At 50.5% G+C, this 17,868-nt stretch overlaps 1 protein-coding gene across 1 annotated transcript; it reads left to right on the top strand.

Moving 5' to 3' along the window:
- The first annotated feature begins 1,420 nt into the window (after nt 1-1,420).
- Nucleotides 1,421-17,294, top strand: MSS51 (MSS51 mitochondrial translational activator). Its single transcript, XM_030578421.1, has 7 exons — nt 1,421-1,525; nt 5,689-5,900; nt 6,581-6,736; nt 7,528-7,652; nt 8,462-9,025; nt 16,183-16,276; nt 16,750-17,294. The coding sequence occupies exons 2-7, from the start codon at nt 5,716-5,718 to the stop codon at nt 16,976-16,978; spliced, it is 1,353 nt and encodes a 450-aa protein (XP_030434281.1). The 5' UTR covers nt 1,421-1,525; nt 5,689-5,715; the 3' UTR covers nt 16,979-17,294.
- Nucleotides 17,295-17,868: the final 574 nt, after the last annotated feature.

The raw sequence follows: 17,868 nt of genomic DNA on the forward strand, positions 1-17,868 counted from the left end.
GCACGCTGCTCCTGCGACTCCGGTGGACCTGCTGCAGGCGTTCCTGCGGATGGTCCGCTGGTCCTGCAGCTCCGGTGGAGCTGCCGCAGGCACGCCTGTGGGAGGTCCACCGGAGCCGCAGGACCAGCGGACCCTCCGCAGGCACGCCTGCAGCAGGTCAACGGCAGCCGCCTGCCGCCCCTCCGGCAAAATTCCACCCCCTAATAATCCTGGCACCCTAGGCAATTGCCTAGGTCACCTAAATGGAAGCGCCGGCCCTGTACTTAGGGTCCAATGTGCTGTATCCCATATCAAGTCACTATGGAAGCATTATAGCCAGCCCCAAGCATTCAAAACTCATTAAGCCCTGAAAATAATGAGATTGCCTTAAAAGTCACGAGATTTTAAAAAATAATGCATTTGGGATTCTTTTGATTTGACCTTTAGGGTCACACTTTCAAGCTTCCTCTTCAACCCTGAGGGCCTAAAGCTTAATTTAAAGAAAGAAAGCTGAGATTCTCACATAATGAAATGACGCCATGAGCTGCAGCTTAAGAAAAATATCAAATCTTGCAAGACTCGTGAGAGTTTGTAACACAGTAGAACGCATTTTGTTCCCCATTTCAGCAACAATCACATCAAGTATCACACAGTGCCATACAAATGTAGGGCTTTGGTCCAGGAATGGAACTATTGGCATTTAGATAGATAGATTAGATAAATGACAATATTTTATTTCCATGACACATAGGTGATCTCCCTACCTGACTTACAGGACATGTGACACAGCTGTGAGAAACTAGAATCCTCAAAAGCAGAGTGGACAGCATCTTGTAGGGGCAGTATAGTAAAGCAGGGGAGAAGGAAATCCATGGCCCTGGATGTCCTCCTCATCTATAATTTTTTTAGGGTACACATTGCACTGGAAACACAGTAACAAATTAACAGGCATATGCAGCTCCTGAGCCACAGGTGCCCTACAAATCTCATCCTCAGGCATGGAGGGGTGTGGGGTGAAAAGGGTGATTCACAGTATCATTGGCCATGGGGAAAGGGTGGCATAGGGTAGCTGATATGCGCTGTCTTCTTCCAGAGAGGTAAGGTGGGCTACACACACTCCAGACATGGGGAAGTGATGGGATCAGGTAGGTGATACTGTCATCCAGCATAGTGGTGAAGTGGGTGATTCACAGTATTCTCTGCCATGAGGTTAGCTGATAATACCATATTTTCCAGCAGGGGGCAGGTGAGACATAGGATCCTGGAGCTCCTGTAGTCAGGACCTGATAAGAGTTCTGCACGTGCACCTCCTAAGAGCCAAGCCTCAATGTCTCAGTCATTCTACCCAGTGAGAAGTAATTCTTGACAGGGTCTGAGCAGGCAGGATATTCTTAGACCACAAGGTTCTGCCTAGCATTCCTGCAGTTAGAGCAGAAAACAATCCAGGAGAAGGCAGGCAGCTGCAGCTCTGAGAGAAATCCACAGCGGAGAGAGAAACGGAGTGGGAAAGAAAGAAAGAAAGAACCAAAGAAAAAGCACCTAGAAGGTTAGTCTGCCTTGTAAGCTGTTGTCATTTCAAGGAATGGATGGTTTAACTTCTCAAAGTTTACTCTGGTCCTTAGATTCCCTCCCTGCACTGCTTTCTTCCTCCCCTCTCATCACCTCCATTTAGCATTCTCTTACGTTCCTCCTGCTGAAGCAGTTTTTAGACTTATTAAATTTTTCCCTGTTTTTCCCTTCTGACAAATGGAGCTACAGATGAATCAAGGAACAAGCTAAGAGGATTCAAAGGGGAGGGGAAATAATCTTCTCTGCCAGAATCTCTGGTCTCTATATTTCGGGGCTGAGCACAATTTTCTCTCTGCTTGGACACCTCAAGCTCCTGGCCAGCATGGGGCTGAGGACCAGGTGAGGAAGGTTTCAGTGAAATAAGCATTTTTAACTATTTTGTTGATCTGGCTTGGAAGAATGCTTTGAGTATTAATGTACCCACCGATTTCCTGGGGGGAGCAGGATCTTGGGATTAGCTGTGGCTAGCTCGAGGAGCTACGTTTGGATGCTTGAGGAGCAAAAATAAAGACTGAAAAGTTCCAGGGCAAACAATTAATGGAAATCACTCCTGCCATTATAATTGCTTTTGGCTTGATTCCTAGGAGGTCTCTGGCCAGTCCTATAGTTGATTGGCTGACTCCACATGGTGACCCAGGACCAGAATAGCACTGCTATCAGATCTGTGTTGGTAGTGGTTGTGGTTTTTCCTGGGTCTACCTTCTTGCCCCATGACATTTGAGCATGGCTGCCCTTCACTTTCCTCCTTTATTCCTCATCACCCTATCTCCATAAGTGCTTTTTTTTTTTACTCTGGGTTGGAAAGGCAATCAGTATGGTACAGGAATAGATTAAGCATCTGTCAAGTGGTGTGGGAGACAGTCCAAGTAATCCAGCTGGCAAACTCCTCCCGACCACCCCCACCCCCTGCACCCAATTTACACATAGAATCCATGCCCTGCTCCCTTGGGTGAGTGATTTGTACCATTCCACCACCACTGGCTTCTGTTGAGCTTGGGTTAATATATGCCACAAGATTCAGGTCCCTGGAGCCGGTGCAGAAAAGTATTATCTTATAAACACTAGCAGCATGTGCATTGGTACACACACACATGCAGGAAGAATTCTGTCTGTGGAGCACACATGTAGACAGAATGTCACTGCTGGTATATGTATGTATGTGATGGGGATGGGGGAAGAGCATGCTCAGAGGCAGCAGCTAGACCTCCTTTTTGCAGGTTCAATAAATACTCCCTCATGGGCTAGCTGCCGCTAGTATGGAAAAGAGGTGAGACCACGGCCATCACCAACACCCTTCCCTTCGCGGTGTATAGCACCATCAACTCCTAAGTGCCCATGAAGTTCAAGCATGATCTGTCCCCTCCAGAGACAAACCAAACAACATGGACTGGCTGATGGTGGCATCAATTTTTTCCCTTTGCATTTCCTAATTAGGCTGATTGACTTTGTAAGTGCAACATGGTAGGTGCTCAGATGCTGTGGTTATGAGTAGAGCATAAAGCCAGAAAAACAGCCGCCTAGAATTTAATACTCATCAAATGGAGATCGGGGGTACCAGATTTGTTCCTTCTCTGGCTCTGGACCATGATCAGGCCCTTGTAAAACTGGCAGCAGGGCTCAGCTCTTTGCCAACCAGGTCAGCTGGCCGGGCTGAAAGTGTTTTCCTGGCTTTCAACCAGCTTTGCAAGCGAGACAGGCACCGTCCACCTGTCAGCAGTTATTCCCCTAGACCAGACCTCTGCGTGCATCTCCATGCCCTGCTGAGAAACAGCAATGAACTTGCTTATCATAAAGAGAAACCAGGCCGCTGTACAGGTCACTTTTTCTTAGTCTGTGCAAGTTCAGTGCTGGGAAAGTGTGCCTGATTGCCAGCCCTGGAGCCAGAGTCCTCTCTCTACTAACAGAGCAGGTACAACACAGGCAGGGAAGGTGTGAGCTCTCTCCCTAGTGTGCCCCAGTCTTGCTCTGCAGGTACCTGTCCCAACAAGGAGAGCTCATTCTATTCACTCAATTCTTGTCTTATCTGCTAGGACTGCACAAAAGGGGGCAATGCTGTAAGTGCCAATTATGGTGGTGTCTTGGGTGTTAGGAGCACCTTTCCATGGACACTATCATCTGATGAGTGGTCTGTATGAAACTGGTGGTAACTTTTGTACTACTGAGCTTGGCCAAGTTTGACCCTTTGATCTAGAAGTAAAAACACACCGCCCTTTTCTGAGCTGAGGATCTCAAAGCACCTTCCAAGAAATGTTAGCAAATTAATCTTAAAAACCACTCCTGAGAGATAGATCATTACCATGCCCCTGTTGTACAAATGAGGAAAGTGAAGTACAGAGAGGGGCCATTCTGTGCTCAGTGAGTCCATGGTAGAGATGTAAAGAGAACCCAGGTCTCCTGACTCCCAACCCCCATGTTTTGGCCACAAGCTTATCCTTCCTTGAACCTGTGAGATCACTAGACTGTTAGCGCAGACCTCCTTCCAACAGTGCCAACTAGAACCAGCCTGAGGACTTCCTACACTGTGTCCTCCTCCACCTTCTGTGTCTCCTCCTGTGGGACCAGTTCTTTACACTGTGGGTCTGCCCACACAGCATGCAGCTATAGTAATAACACTACTGCATTCACCAGTGTGCCAGCTTGAAGAACATTTGACATGGTCTTGTACCATTGGCTAGTCAAGACACCTGCTGAGCTACCCTTAGTGCTGGTCAGAGATGCACATGGATCTCACTGATTGCCATGCGAGCCTCCTGCGCACAGCCCAGAGCAGATTTGGACGTCTGCTGTTAAAGGATTAGGCAAAACCAGAGGATGAAAGGGCTTCCTACTCTCCTCCTGCTGCTGGCATCCTCTTCAGAGGCGGTCACGGCAGCTGTGGGGGAACCAGAGCAAGAGCTGTCTGAGAGGCTAAGTCAGTCAGTGCTGGCAGCTTGTGGTAAGCAATGACAGACACACCACCACGCTGATTTCCACCAGCGGCCAAGAGGCAAGCAGTGTATCTACAGCTCTCTGTCAAGGGGGCAAGAGAATGGATGGGCAACATGGCAGAGGAGGGAGGAGAGCAGCTCCCTTCACAAACAAGAACATGGCTGAGTCATTGTTGAAGAGGTAGGTAGCGATACTAGTGAATAATGCCAGTCAGGGCAAACACCTGAGGAAGTGGATGGACTCAAAAAGCCGATGGTCTGAGAAAACGCAGAGCAGAACACCAACAGACCCCCTTGTGGCTGTCTCATGCATCTGCAAGCCAGCAAACCCAGCCTCTCTTGCCTGTCTGCAACACGCCTAGGTGTGAAAGGCACAATACACAATAGTACTTAGCCCCCTGGGATACTTTTAGCTGTGAGCGAAGCCACATTTTCTGGCTCTCAGCCAGATGCCTCCCGGAGAGACCCCTGCAATGTGCTATATAGTCAAATGATTCCTCTGACCAGGTATGCAAGCCAAGAAGGCAGAGAAAGTCCATTTGCAGGAGGAGAACAACGAGATCCTGGCCAGTCTTGGAGATTCCTGCTGTGCTGTGGGAATGTTCCAGACCCATCCGGGATTAAAGAAACAAACTGGATCCAAATCACTAGTTGGAAGTGGAGCTGATGGAAATCAGAGGTGGGCAGAGGAAGAGAAAGGGGATGTAGACGGCTATTGTAGAGAAGAGAGTTGAAAACCGCCCAGTAGAAGTGGCTCCTAATATGCCCATTCCATTTAGACATGGGTCTGAGTCAGATCCTCCCAAATTCAGCCTCCAGATCTATATTTTGTATCTCAGGTTCCTCCAAACTTCCATACCAGGTGAGATTTAAAACGGCTTTGTGTACATGAATTAATTCAGCCTCAACTCACCAGGGAAGTGGAGAGATATAGTACTTCTCCATTTTAAAGTCAGGGGAACGGAGGAGCACAGACGAGAAATGCCTTGCCCCAGTTCACGCAGAGCAGACACTGGATCCCAGATTACCAGGCTCCCAGCCGTTTGCATGCTAGACCCTGCTGCTTTCCCTGCAGGTCGTTAAGTGGGGAGGACATCTGCAGCATACCAAGAGAAGGTGTCCAGAGCTCAGGCACCATAGTCTGGGATAGATGGGGGGAGCCTGTTCAAGACCTCTGCAGTTATTCTCCTTTATTTGTTCTCCTTATTTCCAGCCTGCCCAATTTCCAGCACTGACAGAGATGTCCCACAGAAACAAGGGCGCGACTTCCAAGTCCAGCCACTCCAAGAAGAAGCCTGCGGAAGAACCAGTAATTACAAGCCCCAGCATGGACTCCCTGGGTTTCCAAGCTATGGATAGCAATGTCCCTGGTCTGTCGCAGGTCATCCTGAAGAAGCTCAACATGAAGAGCTATGATGAATACAAGTGAGTAATGCCGGGCTGCCAGTGGCTTCTGCACAAGGTGTGTGCTGCCATCTGAACACCCGCATGGCACATGACCTCAGACACCTCTAGGACTGTCTCCACTAGTCACTGGGAGCATTAGACTTCTGGATGGCCTGAGGGAAAGAGCAAAGCAAATGCTATGTGCCCCTTGGCTAGAGTGGAGCTTGCTGGACTGACGGGGCCACTTCCAGTGAAAAGAAAGTTAAACTCCCTTTTTCTCAGAGGATCAGAACATCATGCCCTGTTGGTTCATACCCTAGTAGGGATAAAGTTCTCTCTCCTAAGGGGTCCTCAGATGAGGCCTGGCCCTGCCAGTTTATGTAAACATGTGGCTATAACTTCCCTTCAGTTCAGAACAGTCCTTGATCATACCAAGCATGGATAAAGGCATCCAATCAGGACAGTTTCTGCTAGCTGCCATCAGGACAATGATAACATTTGGGCTGGCCCCTACAGAAGCCCTCATCAAAGCTGTGGTAATGAATTCATACTGCAGCAGTATACAGTACCCCTCTGCAAGTCGAGCTGATGCTAACATCTTCCATTACACAGCATCTTTGGGCCAGTCTTGTCGCTATGAAACGACCATGCTAGGACAAAGTTGGGTTGTGCCCTGCTCGCCTCTCATCGACTTTGCTACTTTGGCTGTTTTCCTGCAGGTCTGTCATGGATGGGAAGAAGCTGGGGATGGATTTCGGGATCCGGACTTATTTTGACATGTTTCAAAAAATGGAGGACACCTTCAAATTCTGTGCTGAGTGCAAGAAACTCCCCGATGCCCTCCCTGACCCCAGAAGCCTCCGACGATGCAAAAGGTACTCAACAGCACCCAGTGTGTGGCTGAGGACAAGGACTAAGCCACAGCACAAGGCAAGATCCTTCCCTTACCCCAGTGGAAATATTCCCAGAATATCTATAGGAACAGGAGACAATTTCTTCTAACATAGAAGCTTAGCTAGTCTTCTGAATGGGGCCCCATAATAGAGGTTACTCCTCTGAGTACCGGCTGCTTGCATCTGTTTTCTTGTAATTCCTCGGGACCGGATCCAAAGTCAATGGGAGTCATTCCATTAATTTCAGTGACAACAGGCCCTCAGTGTCTAAACCTCTGCACTCTCTGGCTATCATGGATGGAGGATGAGATGTTGCTGAGGGTATAACTGAGGACAGGGGGAGTAGCTGCCCCTTGATGGGTAGCTTGTACATGATTCCAATGATGCTGCTTTCTGCATGAAGGTGGCAGTACCAACACAGTGGGCGACACCTGCTAAGCGAGGAGCTCTCTGTTCTTACCTGCCTCTTTGAAAGACATTGCAACAGCACCAAGGCCAGACTAATCCCTGATGTAACCCCAATGGATCAGTGAAGTTACCCCAGGAACAAATTCATGTATTTATGTCTCATGTTCACATGTAGGGATAAGTGAGGGCAAGAATGCTGTGCAGTCCAGAGGGGGCCCATCAACTCACGCACTGAGTATTGGTTTCCTTGGGGCATCTCTCAGGCTCACTCCTGATGGTCCTCTCCTATCAGGTGCAAGGATGTATCCTGAATTTGCTGCCTGGTGGAGCACCATATTCTCTCTCCTCTCTCCTGCTCCCTCTAGGTGCCAGAATGTGTATTACTGCAACTCAGAGTGCCAACAGGCCAACTGGCCTGTGCACAAGAAATTGTGTAAGAAGCTGAGGTTGGTAGCTCTTGACCGGCTGGTAGAATGGCTTGTCTTCACAGGTAGGTTTGCTGCCTACATTCAACAGAAGGGGAAAAGGGGTCCTCTTTGACTGGGTCAAAGCTGGCTGGGCCATCTGCGGCCAGAGGCCATTTGACTGTCTTAGCACAGATTCATCTGTCTGCTGCCTCATGCAGGAAGCAAGGCTCCAAGCAGATAGTAAGAAGATTGCACCAAGAAGGGAACTGGGCCAAGGGTCTCATGGTGGATTTTATCCAGACCTGCTCACGTTCCCTCCCCAGCTCCCAGACCTTTGTGGCATGCCTGGGTTTCCATGAGATCAGTGACAAGCACTGAGGGCTGTCTTTGAAGCCTGACAGAGCCCTGTCGTGCTGTGAAGTCAAGCAAGGTGGTTTCTGGATACCACTGAGTGTTAGCTAGGGAGAATCCAGGAATTGCACACACACAGGGACTCATAGCTGCAGGGACTTCTAGTCTTCTCATTAGGCCTCATACACTCAACTGTTCAGGGGATTTGTAGAGTCCTTCATACCTGCAGCTGCTCTCCTAGTTTGGCTTGAAGACTCCTGGGTTCTCTGAGGTCCCAACATCCTTCACAGAGTAGATGGCTCAGACTTCCGTTATACAGTCAGCTCCTCCATCTCCCTATTGTTTCCCCTTTGGTACCACACAAGGTATCCTTGTTCACTGGCAGGACTGCTCTGGGCTCAGTACTTCCTGTTAAGCTGAAGGGCAGAGCTTCAAGCGCTGTCTTTTTAAAGGGATAATACCCTTATCCAGGGGGAAAGATCAGTACAGCCTGGGGCAGTCTGGAGCACTGAGCTGAGAATTTCTGGGGTTTTCCTTCTAGGTGACATCCCATTCCCCACGGCAACCTGGACAAAGCGCATACAGGAGGTGAAAAGCTGGGAAGATTGGTTCTCGATGCAGGAGCACCTGGAAGAAAAGCTGAGCGCTATACTGACCGGGCGTTATATGAACATCCTCTGGGCCAATGTGGGGAAGCCGAAGCCAGAGGAGGGAGAGCTGTTGGAGTCTGTCAAACGGCTGACCACAGACTTCCAGTCCAGGCCAATTACCATCGGCTCGGGGCTGCACGCTTTCAACATTGATCTCTATACCAAGCCTGTCACAGTACATGTCATAGGGGCTTCCCATATCGAGACCCTCAACACCCGGGTGACGGATTATGATGAGCTGACGCGGGTGTTTCCTGGGCACCAGGGCATCGAGGTAGTAATGGTGGGAGTCAATGTGGTAGATGGACCCATCATGAGGCCTCCGCTGACAGCGTTTGGACCCAGGGGAAGAGTCTATCTCAGCAGCTACAAGGCCCTTTATCCTGACTTCTGGGAATCCCAGGTGGAGACTCATCAGGCTGCCCGCCCAGACCTTGTGGTGGGCTTTCATCCAGGTGAGTGCACAGACAGAGGCGAACTACTGTCTCAAATGGTGCTGCCCTCCCCACTGATACTGCCCATCTGGCCCGTCTGGGGTAGTACTCCTCGGGTCTCTTCTTCTAGGCCCAATCAATGCTGCCCTTCAGATTTCCTCTTCCTCCCTGACAGCCCCTGCTCCCCAATCTCCTTTCCTGCGACTTGTTTCTGCACCCTCTGTTATCACCACACCCCACGGCTGGGTTTCCTCCTGTTGACCTTCTCCACTTCCAGTGGGTAGGGGACACTCAGATTGACAAGGACTTGGGGCAATGTAGCAATGTGAAGACCCACTGGCATGGCGCCTCCTGCTGGTCATTTGGGTATTAGCTCTTTTCCAGCATATGGAGCACCCTCTGCAGGTCGGTGTCTTGCCTGTTGCTGGCCCCGTGTCCCTCCCGGACCCCGGTGCCCTTTACCTTAGGGTTCTGCTGCAGCAGTACCCCACACTCTGGGTCTCCCCTCCCAGGGGAAACCCCAACCCACTAAACCCACCTTGCCTCAGTGGCTACTGCCAGTCATCATCTAGCCCCCGCTCACTGGGGTGACTGCAGTCTGTAATGACCGCTCACCATTGGCAATGGAGTAGGCCCAGCTGCCTCTTCCTATCCCCAGGCTACACCTCTGCAGCCCCAGTAGCTCTGTAGGCCTTCACTAAGTCCTGCAGCCTGGGGGTTTACCAGGCTGGAGCTCTCCAGCTCCTCTTGCCCTTTTCCCCAGCACTGCTCTGCTTCAGGTACCTTGCTCCCAGGCAGCCGGCCCTTCCTGCTCCAGGGCTAGAGCGAGACTCCTCCCAGCTCCTGGCCCCCAGCCCTCTTATCAGGGCCATCTGGGCCCTGATTGGCCTGGCCACAGCTTGGCTGCTTCCCCAGTGAGCCTAACTTGGCTGCTTTTAACCCCTGTTATACAGGAGTGGGGCAGCCACTCCACTACAGGCCACATAAAGCAAAAAAGAAGGGAGAGACACCAAGACAACATCTCCTCAATGGTGATACCAAGGAGGCTCTGGAGATTAAAGGCTAGAACGACTGAAAAGATTTCAACTGTTCCTTTCTGCCATGCAAGAAGAATTCCCACCAGGCTTTGTGGGCTGGGAATTGATGGCATGGTCCAGCTTTGCATGGGTCAGCTTGCATCCTGCAACCCCAGCTTAGCAAGACAGTTAGACATTCCTGGGTTTGCACAACGTGATGTTGTTGCACTGTCCCATTGTCAATGACGTACTGAGGCTCATGTGGCAACATGGTGACTCAGCAGCAAGGTGTTAGAATGTGCTGGGAGCATTTTTGTACTGAAGGACAGTGTTAGGAAAGGATGGCCTTGCTTAGTGTATATTCCTCCTAGAGCTTGGCTGGCTTTTTTTTTTTCTTGTCTTTGCTCCTAAGCATTGTGCCACAGGCTTTAGTATTTAATGTACCATACTCGCTGGATCCTTCATGTGTTTAACCCTGATCAGAAGATTCTTTATAATGGCTTACACATAGAGAGCCATTGGATCTGATGATCTCAAAACACTTTAAAATGCAGGGATTGTATACATGGGGAAACTGAGGCACAAAGAGATTTTTTTTTTCTTTTTAACTGACTTTCCCAAGGGCACACAGCAAGTCAGTGGCAGAATTGAGAATAGATCCCTGGAGTCCTGACTCCCACTGCCCTGCCCTAATCACTAGATATTGCTGCCTCATATATGCCACAGTATATGATTTTTGAGAGCCAATGCTCTCTTATCATCAACCAAGTTCCTTGTGACTTGCATTTGCCTTCTGCTGGGACAATGACATGAACCGAGAGCTCAGCAACACTGCAGACACTGGCTGTGGTACCCTATATCCTGGGAAAGGAGGAGGCAAACCCAGGTACTTTGTTAGCTCCTAGTCAGATTGCTTTTGAACTTTGGTGCCATTTGCCATTAGGGACTGGCTGCCACACGAAGTGCCACATAGCCAGGATCTCCTAGGCCTAATATCACAGCTCAGCCAGGCTATCAAGATTTCAGTCTAGATGTCTGCTGCCCCCTAGCAAGCACAGACAAAAATGGTGTGCGCTTTCCCCCTCTGCATATGCCAGACCCACTGTGTGCTTTCTAGATACCCTGGGAAGTCACCAAGAGCCCAGTCCATTGGAAAGCAGAGATAGACCTGAATCAGCTCATCAGATTGGGACTCCTCTCCTGCCTTGCACATCCTGCTCTGAACCCTGTGGATCAGCCCAGTCTCTGAACTGAGAATCCAGCCCGGGGGGAAGTTTGCAAGTAGTTAGGAAGTTTGTAGGCGTAGTTACCCTGGCCCTAGCACCAGCCCCTGCTGCAGTTGGGCTTAGTGTTAGAGCCTGCAGCTGTGATGCAGCAGCACAGAATGCTGCCCTGATGGGGAGATAGACCTCCCCGAGAGAGGGCAGCTCGAGCTGCAGAGGGGGCTCGGATTCCCCCGTTGAGGATGCCGTTGGAAGGTGGTTAAAGAAGGCAGTGGCACTAGGGTAAAAAGATTTGCTGAGGAAGCTGGATATGAAGGGCTGTATATAAGGGGCTGGGCACAGAGTGTGTGACCGGGCAGGTTGATCACTGGGATGCTGACAGAGGGAATACAGTTTAGGCACCTGGGGAACAGGCATCGCTTTCCGGGTCAGGCACTGTCGCTTGTGGGTGAACCTGCTGGAAGGAGGTACAGTCGTAGCAGCATCAGCTCAAAAGAGCATCACAAGCCAGAGAAGTCAGGACGGCTAGGGTGAAACTAGACTTTGTAGCCGGAGGGGGAAGAGTTGAGTCCTCCCTGAGGGTGACACAGCATGTTCGCAAAGTTTCTTTCCTTGTGTTGGTTATTTACAGTTTATTTTCCTAAACAAGTGTTTGATATTACTTCATAGTATTTACGTTCTTGCCTAATTTTGAGGGTTTCAGGTTATCTCTATTGCATGGGTTTGCCTCAGCCTCTCCTCACAGTAGGCATAGCCTACCTGAGGCCTGCATCACTACACTGGCCCATCAAGGCTGGAAAGGGCAGGAAATACTTGCAGCGAGCATATAGAAATGGCCAGAGAATTACAAGGGTTTGTAACGTATCAGCACTTTTATTTAAAAGAAAGAGAAAGGCTTAGGATATGAAAGCACAACCATGGCACAACTCATTGCAAAAGTAAATGGTGCTCCAAGGCTAAGCCCAAAGAGCAAAGGCAGCCTCTGCAGAGGGATCCGGAGCAAAATCAGTGTAAATCAGCACCGCTCCATTGACTCCACTGGAGTCAGCAGAGGATCTGGCCCTTTAGAACCCCTCTGATCTGCTGCTTTCCTGCTCAGTGAGGACATGGCAAGGCAGTTTGGGGCTGTAGTAAATCAACACTGAGTTTAGCTCAGGCAACAAGTTCTGAATCCGGAGGTGTAGGGGTGGGGTGAAGAGAGAGCTTCAGAAACCCTGTTTATGGAAAAGTGCTTTTAAGATCCTCACTAAATAAGTCTGTGAGCTACTGGACATGGAATGCATCTGGGGAAAATATATCCGTCCCAGTAGGTGCTACATAGAGTAAGCCAGAGCTTGGTCTTTAGGAGAGAGGACGCAGGGGTCAGATCCAGGCAAATGCTTTTAACTCATTGCAGGGATGTCGTCAGGGCAGCGCAGTGGGCTAGGCTAGGAGTTTTTTTCTAAAAGACTGGGGCAGTGGCATTGGGGATACTTTATGTTAAGGGAGCTGTGGAAATGGTCTAATCAGAGGCGGAGGGCAGAGAGCAAGGTAACAGCAGAAGCACTGACAATCTGTTCACAGGAAGTGGGGTCAAGAAGCCAGCAAGATGTTTGGAGTTGGGTGTGAGGGGTACCCAGGCAGAGAGGTGGCCCCAGAGTTTTAAAGTTCACCTGGTGTCACGAGGTGCACCACTCACCGCTAGGCTGATGCCTCCTCCTGGTCACTCTGGGGATTATGGCCACTCAAGGTCTATGCCCCCCTGTCCATGGTTTGCACACCATCACTCCATCTCTGCTGTCCGCCTGCAGCCCCTCTCACAGCCTCAGGAACCACAGCGTCCTCTTTGTGGCTCAGCCCTCCAGCCATGTCACTATCCTTTTTTTGGGGGAGGGATTAGCTCCTCAATAGTCAGTGCCACTCACCCACTGGCTGGAAGGGGAACCCAGGCCCACCATCTACTGTGGATTCCAGCCCAGGGACCCTCAGCTCAGCAGTCTGGGCCATCTCTTCCGGGCCTTACTGCTCTGTCCATGGGCTGCTTCCAGCTTCTGGTTCCCCTTTTATTCCTGGGCCTACCAGTTCCCAAAGCCTCCTCCCCTTTTCCCAGGGAGTGACTGAGCCTGTCACCCCACTCACTCCTCCATTTCTTCTGGCAGTGTCTGCTTTTTCTCAGCAGCCTCTTCCCCTTCCAGCTCCTGGGCTTTATAGGCCCTGCCTATTCCTGCCCAGTTGACCCTCCTTAATTAACTGCCTAATTGGTTAATTGGCCCATCTGGCCTGCATTAAACTCTGCAGGGTGAGTGTGGGGTAGATGCCCCATCACACCAGACCTAAACAACTCTCTTACATGTTCCACCAAAGAACTGCATTGCTCAGTTGGAGCTATCACCAACCGAACCAAAACAAGCCAGGGAATCTTTAGTGAAGTCCTCTCTCTGCTTTTGCCATCTACAACCATGTCCGCCAGCCAGAAACCTCTTCTCTGTACCTCAGCCCAAAACGTGCAACCATAACCATCTAGTTATGCAGCCCCTGTTTCCATGGTATATGGATGGCTTTATCCACCCCACGCACTGTGAGGCAGGGAAGTGCTCTTATCCCCATTTTATAGAGGGGAACTGAGGCACAGAAAGAATGAGGCCAGGTCTAGCCTAGAAATTTAGCCGGTATAGTAATGTTGGCTTGGGGTGTGGTTTTATTTATGATCTTCCTAGGGTGGCAAAAGCCTTAGTGCAAATACAGTGTAGCTTATTTAATTGGGGAAGTGGGATTAGCTATACTGGCAAAAACACTCTTTTGTCGATGGAAGCTGTGTCTTTCACTAGAAGGGTTGACTGGCATAGCTATAGTAGCAAAGCCTTTCTAGTATAGACTAAGCAGTGTGCCCCAAGGTCACACAGGGAATATGTGGAAGAGCAGGGAACTGAATTCAGATCTTCCAAGACCCAGACTAGTGCCCTAACCACTGAACCATCCTTAACTCAAACATCAACTGCTGGAAGAACAAAACACAATCTCGGAGCTCCTGTGTTACCACACCTAAATAACAAGACCGCGATCGATAACTGTCCAGAATGATCAACACTGCTAGAGATTGCTAAGAAAACAGAGTGTCCAGTGTTACCCTCTCAAACCATCCACTAAAGAACCTGTACTGCACAAGCATGCTCTTCTTCAACATGGCACTGGGTCAACACTCAGACTAATCCAAATCAGCCATTTCTGACTGGGGTGTGCTTTGTGTAGGGCAGAGACATGTGTTATGGGAGGAGGGTGTGCATGTCGTAAGGTGGAGGAAGGGGAAAATCCTAGTTGTAGGTTACAAAGGTTGGGTGAGAATGTAACTGGTGTGCTTCTGGGTTTGCGGGTTGCATTTCTAAGCTGTGGACTTAGGCACCCTCTTTTACCAAAGATTCTGGTTTGGTGGCATGTGCGTGTGTGCACACACGTGCACATGTTATTCTGTTGTAGCCCTTGGTTTCTCACTATTAAGGCCCAGGTATTAAGGCCCAGGTATCCTCAAAGGTATTTAAGCACCTGACTGAAATCAAAGGCGCCTATGTACCTTTGAGGATCTGGGCCTGTGGCCCTCTGTTCATGGTCATCCCTTTCTGATATGTCTACACTACGGAGACGATAGCTATGTTGGCCTAGCCTCAGTGTAAATGCAGCCTCCACTGACAGAAGGGATTCTGTCAGTCTAGGGATACCACCTCCCCAAACGAAGTCAGCTCTGTTGACAGAAGCCCTCTATGATTGACACAGATGCATCTCCACTGGGGTTTTTGTCAACATAGCTATGTCAGCCAGTGGTTTTCGCACCCATGGGTGGTTTTCGCACCCATGACCGATGGAGTTATGCCAATATAATGTTTCAATATGGACTGAGCTTCATGCCTGAGCTAGACTGTAAACGCCATGGAGCAGCGAGCTGACATATTCTACCTGTCTGCAAATCATCAAGCAGGCATCTAGCATTTTTAATAAACAGACTCAATAATACCAAAACACAAAAGTATCAGTTGCAAGCAATGAAAAATACCTGTAGTTTCCTTTGTTTGTAGTCATGTAGATCATTGCACAAAATGCACAGGCTATTGGCTGGAACAGAGAACTGGGAGTCAAGATCCCAGGCTTTTAATCTTGGCTCTGGGCAAGGTCCATGGCTCTGTGCCTCAGCTTCCCCAGCTGTAAAATGGGGATAATGCTACTTGCCTATCTCACAGATGTTGTAACATGCTTTGAGGCTCTGGAGGAAGGGTATAGCAGTGCAAAGGCTCCTTATTATCCCTTAGCCAGCAGTTTTTGATGGTACTGTGGATCAACTGACACACCATGTTCTCCAAGACCAACTTGTTGACATCATGTTGGGATCCAATGTTCCTATAGGAGGAAGACAGTCAGCATGCCAGCATGCCATGATGGCATTTTGCTGGCCGTATGCTAGCACCAGGACAATAACATTGTAAGCAGAGAGCTGGCCTGGTAGAGCCAGAGGGAGCCCATGAAATCCCCAATGGCTCACAAGCTGGGAAAGCTTCTCAAGCCCCTACTCCCAAAACACTGCACGCCCCAGTCAGCTCATTCCATTCAGGGTGTCCTAGCTGGGGGCAGGTGAGGCAGCTGCATAAACAGCATTCCTTGTCACCGCTCCCTGGTGGGAAAACTCCAGGGGCTTGTTGTGCCTGCCCCTCCTTGTGGGAGACAGTGAAGTCATGGGAGCTATTTGTTTGCAAGGCGAGGAGAATAGGGCCTCCTGGAAACATGATGCTATGCAGGGGGTGGGACAATGGGGTGGCAGTGCATGTATGCCCGAGCATGAGCACACATGCAGCTTCAGCGCCTACCACAGCAAGGGCCTCAAACTGCTTCCAGTGACACCATAGGCACGACTGCTATTGGCCTCACTGGGCAGGGGATCAGGCTCCAAAGCCTTCTGGTATCCTTCCCTCTGCAGGATTACATGCCTGCCTGGATGTGATGGAAGGCTGGCTCCCCACACTGCTGCTGCTGCGGGACTACAAGATCCCCACCCTCTTCACCGTGTACAAGTAAGAAAGGCCCTTCCCCTCTGCTTTCCCTTGGAGGGCTGAGTACATGTGGGGCTCTGCTGTCCTGTGCCCCAGAGTCATTTGCATGAGATGTCTGCTTTCTGAACCAGTCAGCTTGTTGCAAGTCACCTTGTAACAACAGGTTGTATTTGGCTATTAGCGCATGACTGTATTTTAAACTGCTAAGGGAGCATATCAGCAGCTGCCACTGTCAGCACTGCAGTGACAGTGGTGCTGCTGGAGCCCTGGCAAGCAGTGACAGAGCACTGCTGTGGATAACGCGCACGATGCTGGAGTCCCAGCTGGCACTGATGGGGCACTGCTGTGGGGAAGTTCACACTGCAAGTCTCCTGGTGCAGTGTCAGGGCCCTGGTGTTTTACTCTGGCAGGGGTCAAATCCCAGGAGGTGTCTGAGGGTCAGGGCTGGGGTGAGGTTGGCAGTGTGGTAACTGTGCCCCATGCCCTCCCAACAGCGAGCAGGAGCTGAAGTACTCCCTGAAAATCCTGACAGAGCTGGAGACCCAGATCACAGGCTACGGAGCTAATCCCTTCGCTTCTCTCAAGCCGGAGCAGGCCTATTCCAACCCCAACAAGTCACCCATCTACTGCAGCGCCTACTACATCATGTGGCACGGGCTGGCTGGCACCCCGGATGAGCCAGACATGGGGGGGTTAGAGAGGGCTGAGGACAGAGGGGAATAGAGAGGAGGCACCTTTGCTGTACATGCTGTCAGCTACTGCTACCTCCCCAGCCAGTGTGCAGGGCTTCTCCTGAGTCCCCCCTCCCTAGGCTCCCAGCCAGCACTGGACAGGGAAGCTCCATGCTCAAGCCCAGGCAGGGGAGCTGCTTGCTTGGGCTGTGCAGTGCATGGGACCTGGGAGGTGGGTGGGCCTTTTCCAGGGGCTGTAAATCATACTCAAGATAGTGCCCTCTGCTGGACAGGGCTGTGTGTTACAGTAATGCATCAGTGACATGGAAGAGGATCCTTCCAGGTAATAATAAATATCACCAGGGCCTTGCTCTCCTATAGTGCTAGCTAGTAGCAGATCTCAAAGGAGGCCGGGATCATAAAGCATGTAGTTACTGGGGCAGCATCCAGACTGGCTGCTCCTGACTGCCAGTGCCAGCGTTTGGGATCCAAACTCCAGTGCCCGGTGTCAGCTCCCCAGCTGCTACCTTAGCCCACAGGTGAGAATGCCCATCTCAGATCAGCGGGGAGCTCTGGGGAAAGGTTCCCAACCTGCCCCAGCACCCGGCGTGCAAACGCACTTGCTCCCACTCAACCAAGGGCAGGGCACTCAGCCAAGAGCCACCATCTCTGGGGCTTGGGCCCAAGTTACAGCCCCATGTTTATTCTACCCATTCGTTTCCAGGGGCTACAGCAGCTCCACTTGGTGCATGGGGAAGGTGTTGTCCCTTAGGCCAGAGGAACATCTGGATCATGGAAGGGACAGGCAGTTATCTCCCTGGGGCTCTGGAATGAGACTGGGGGAGGTATTGCCATGTAGTGAAGACATCTGGCTTGGGATTTGGGGGGGAGGGAAACCCGGGAGTGATATTTGTGACCCTGGCTTGTCATCACTGAAAGGCA

The sequence above is a fragment of the Gopherus evgoodei genome, chromosome 10 (assembly GCF_007399415.2).
Source record: "Gopherus evgoodei ecotype Sinaloan lineage chromosome 10, rGopEvg1_v1.p, whole genome shotgun sequence".
NCBI classification, from domain to species: domain Eukaryota; kingdom Metazoa; phylum Chordata; order Testudines; family Testudinidae; genus Gopherus; species Gopherus evgoodei.

Bases quoted from the DNA above. Each gene is read 5' to 3' on its own strand.
- MSS51 (XM_030578421.1), top strand. From the start codon at position 5,716: ATGTCCCACAGAAACAAGGGCGCGACTTCCAAGTCCAGCCACTCCAAG. The intron at 5,901-6,580 runs GTGAGTAATGCC...GTTTTCCTGCAG, and splicing joins AAGAGCTATGATGAATACAA to GTCTGTCATGGATGGGAAGA. The intron at 6,737-7,527 runs GTACTCAACAGC...TGCTCCCTCTAG, and splicing joins AGCCTCCGACGATGCAAAAG to GTGCCAGAATGTGTATTACT.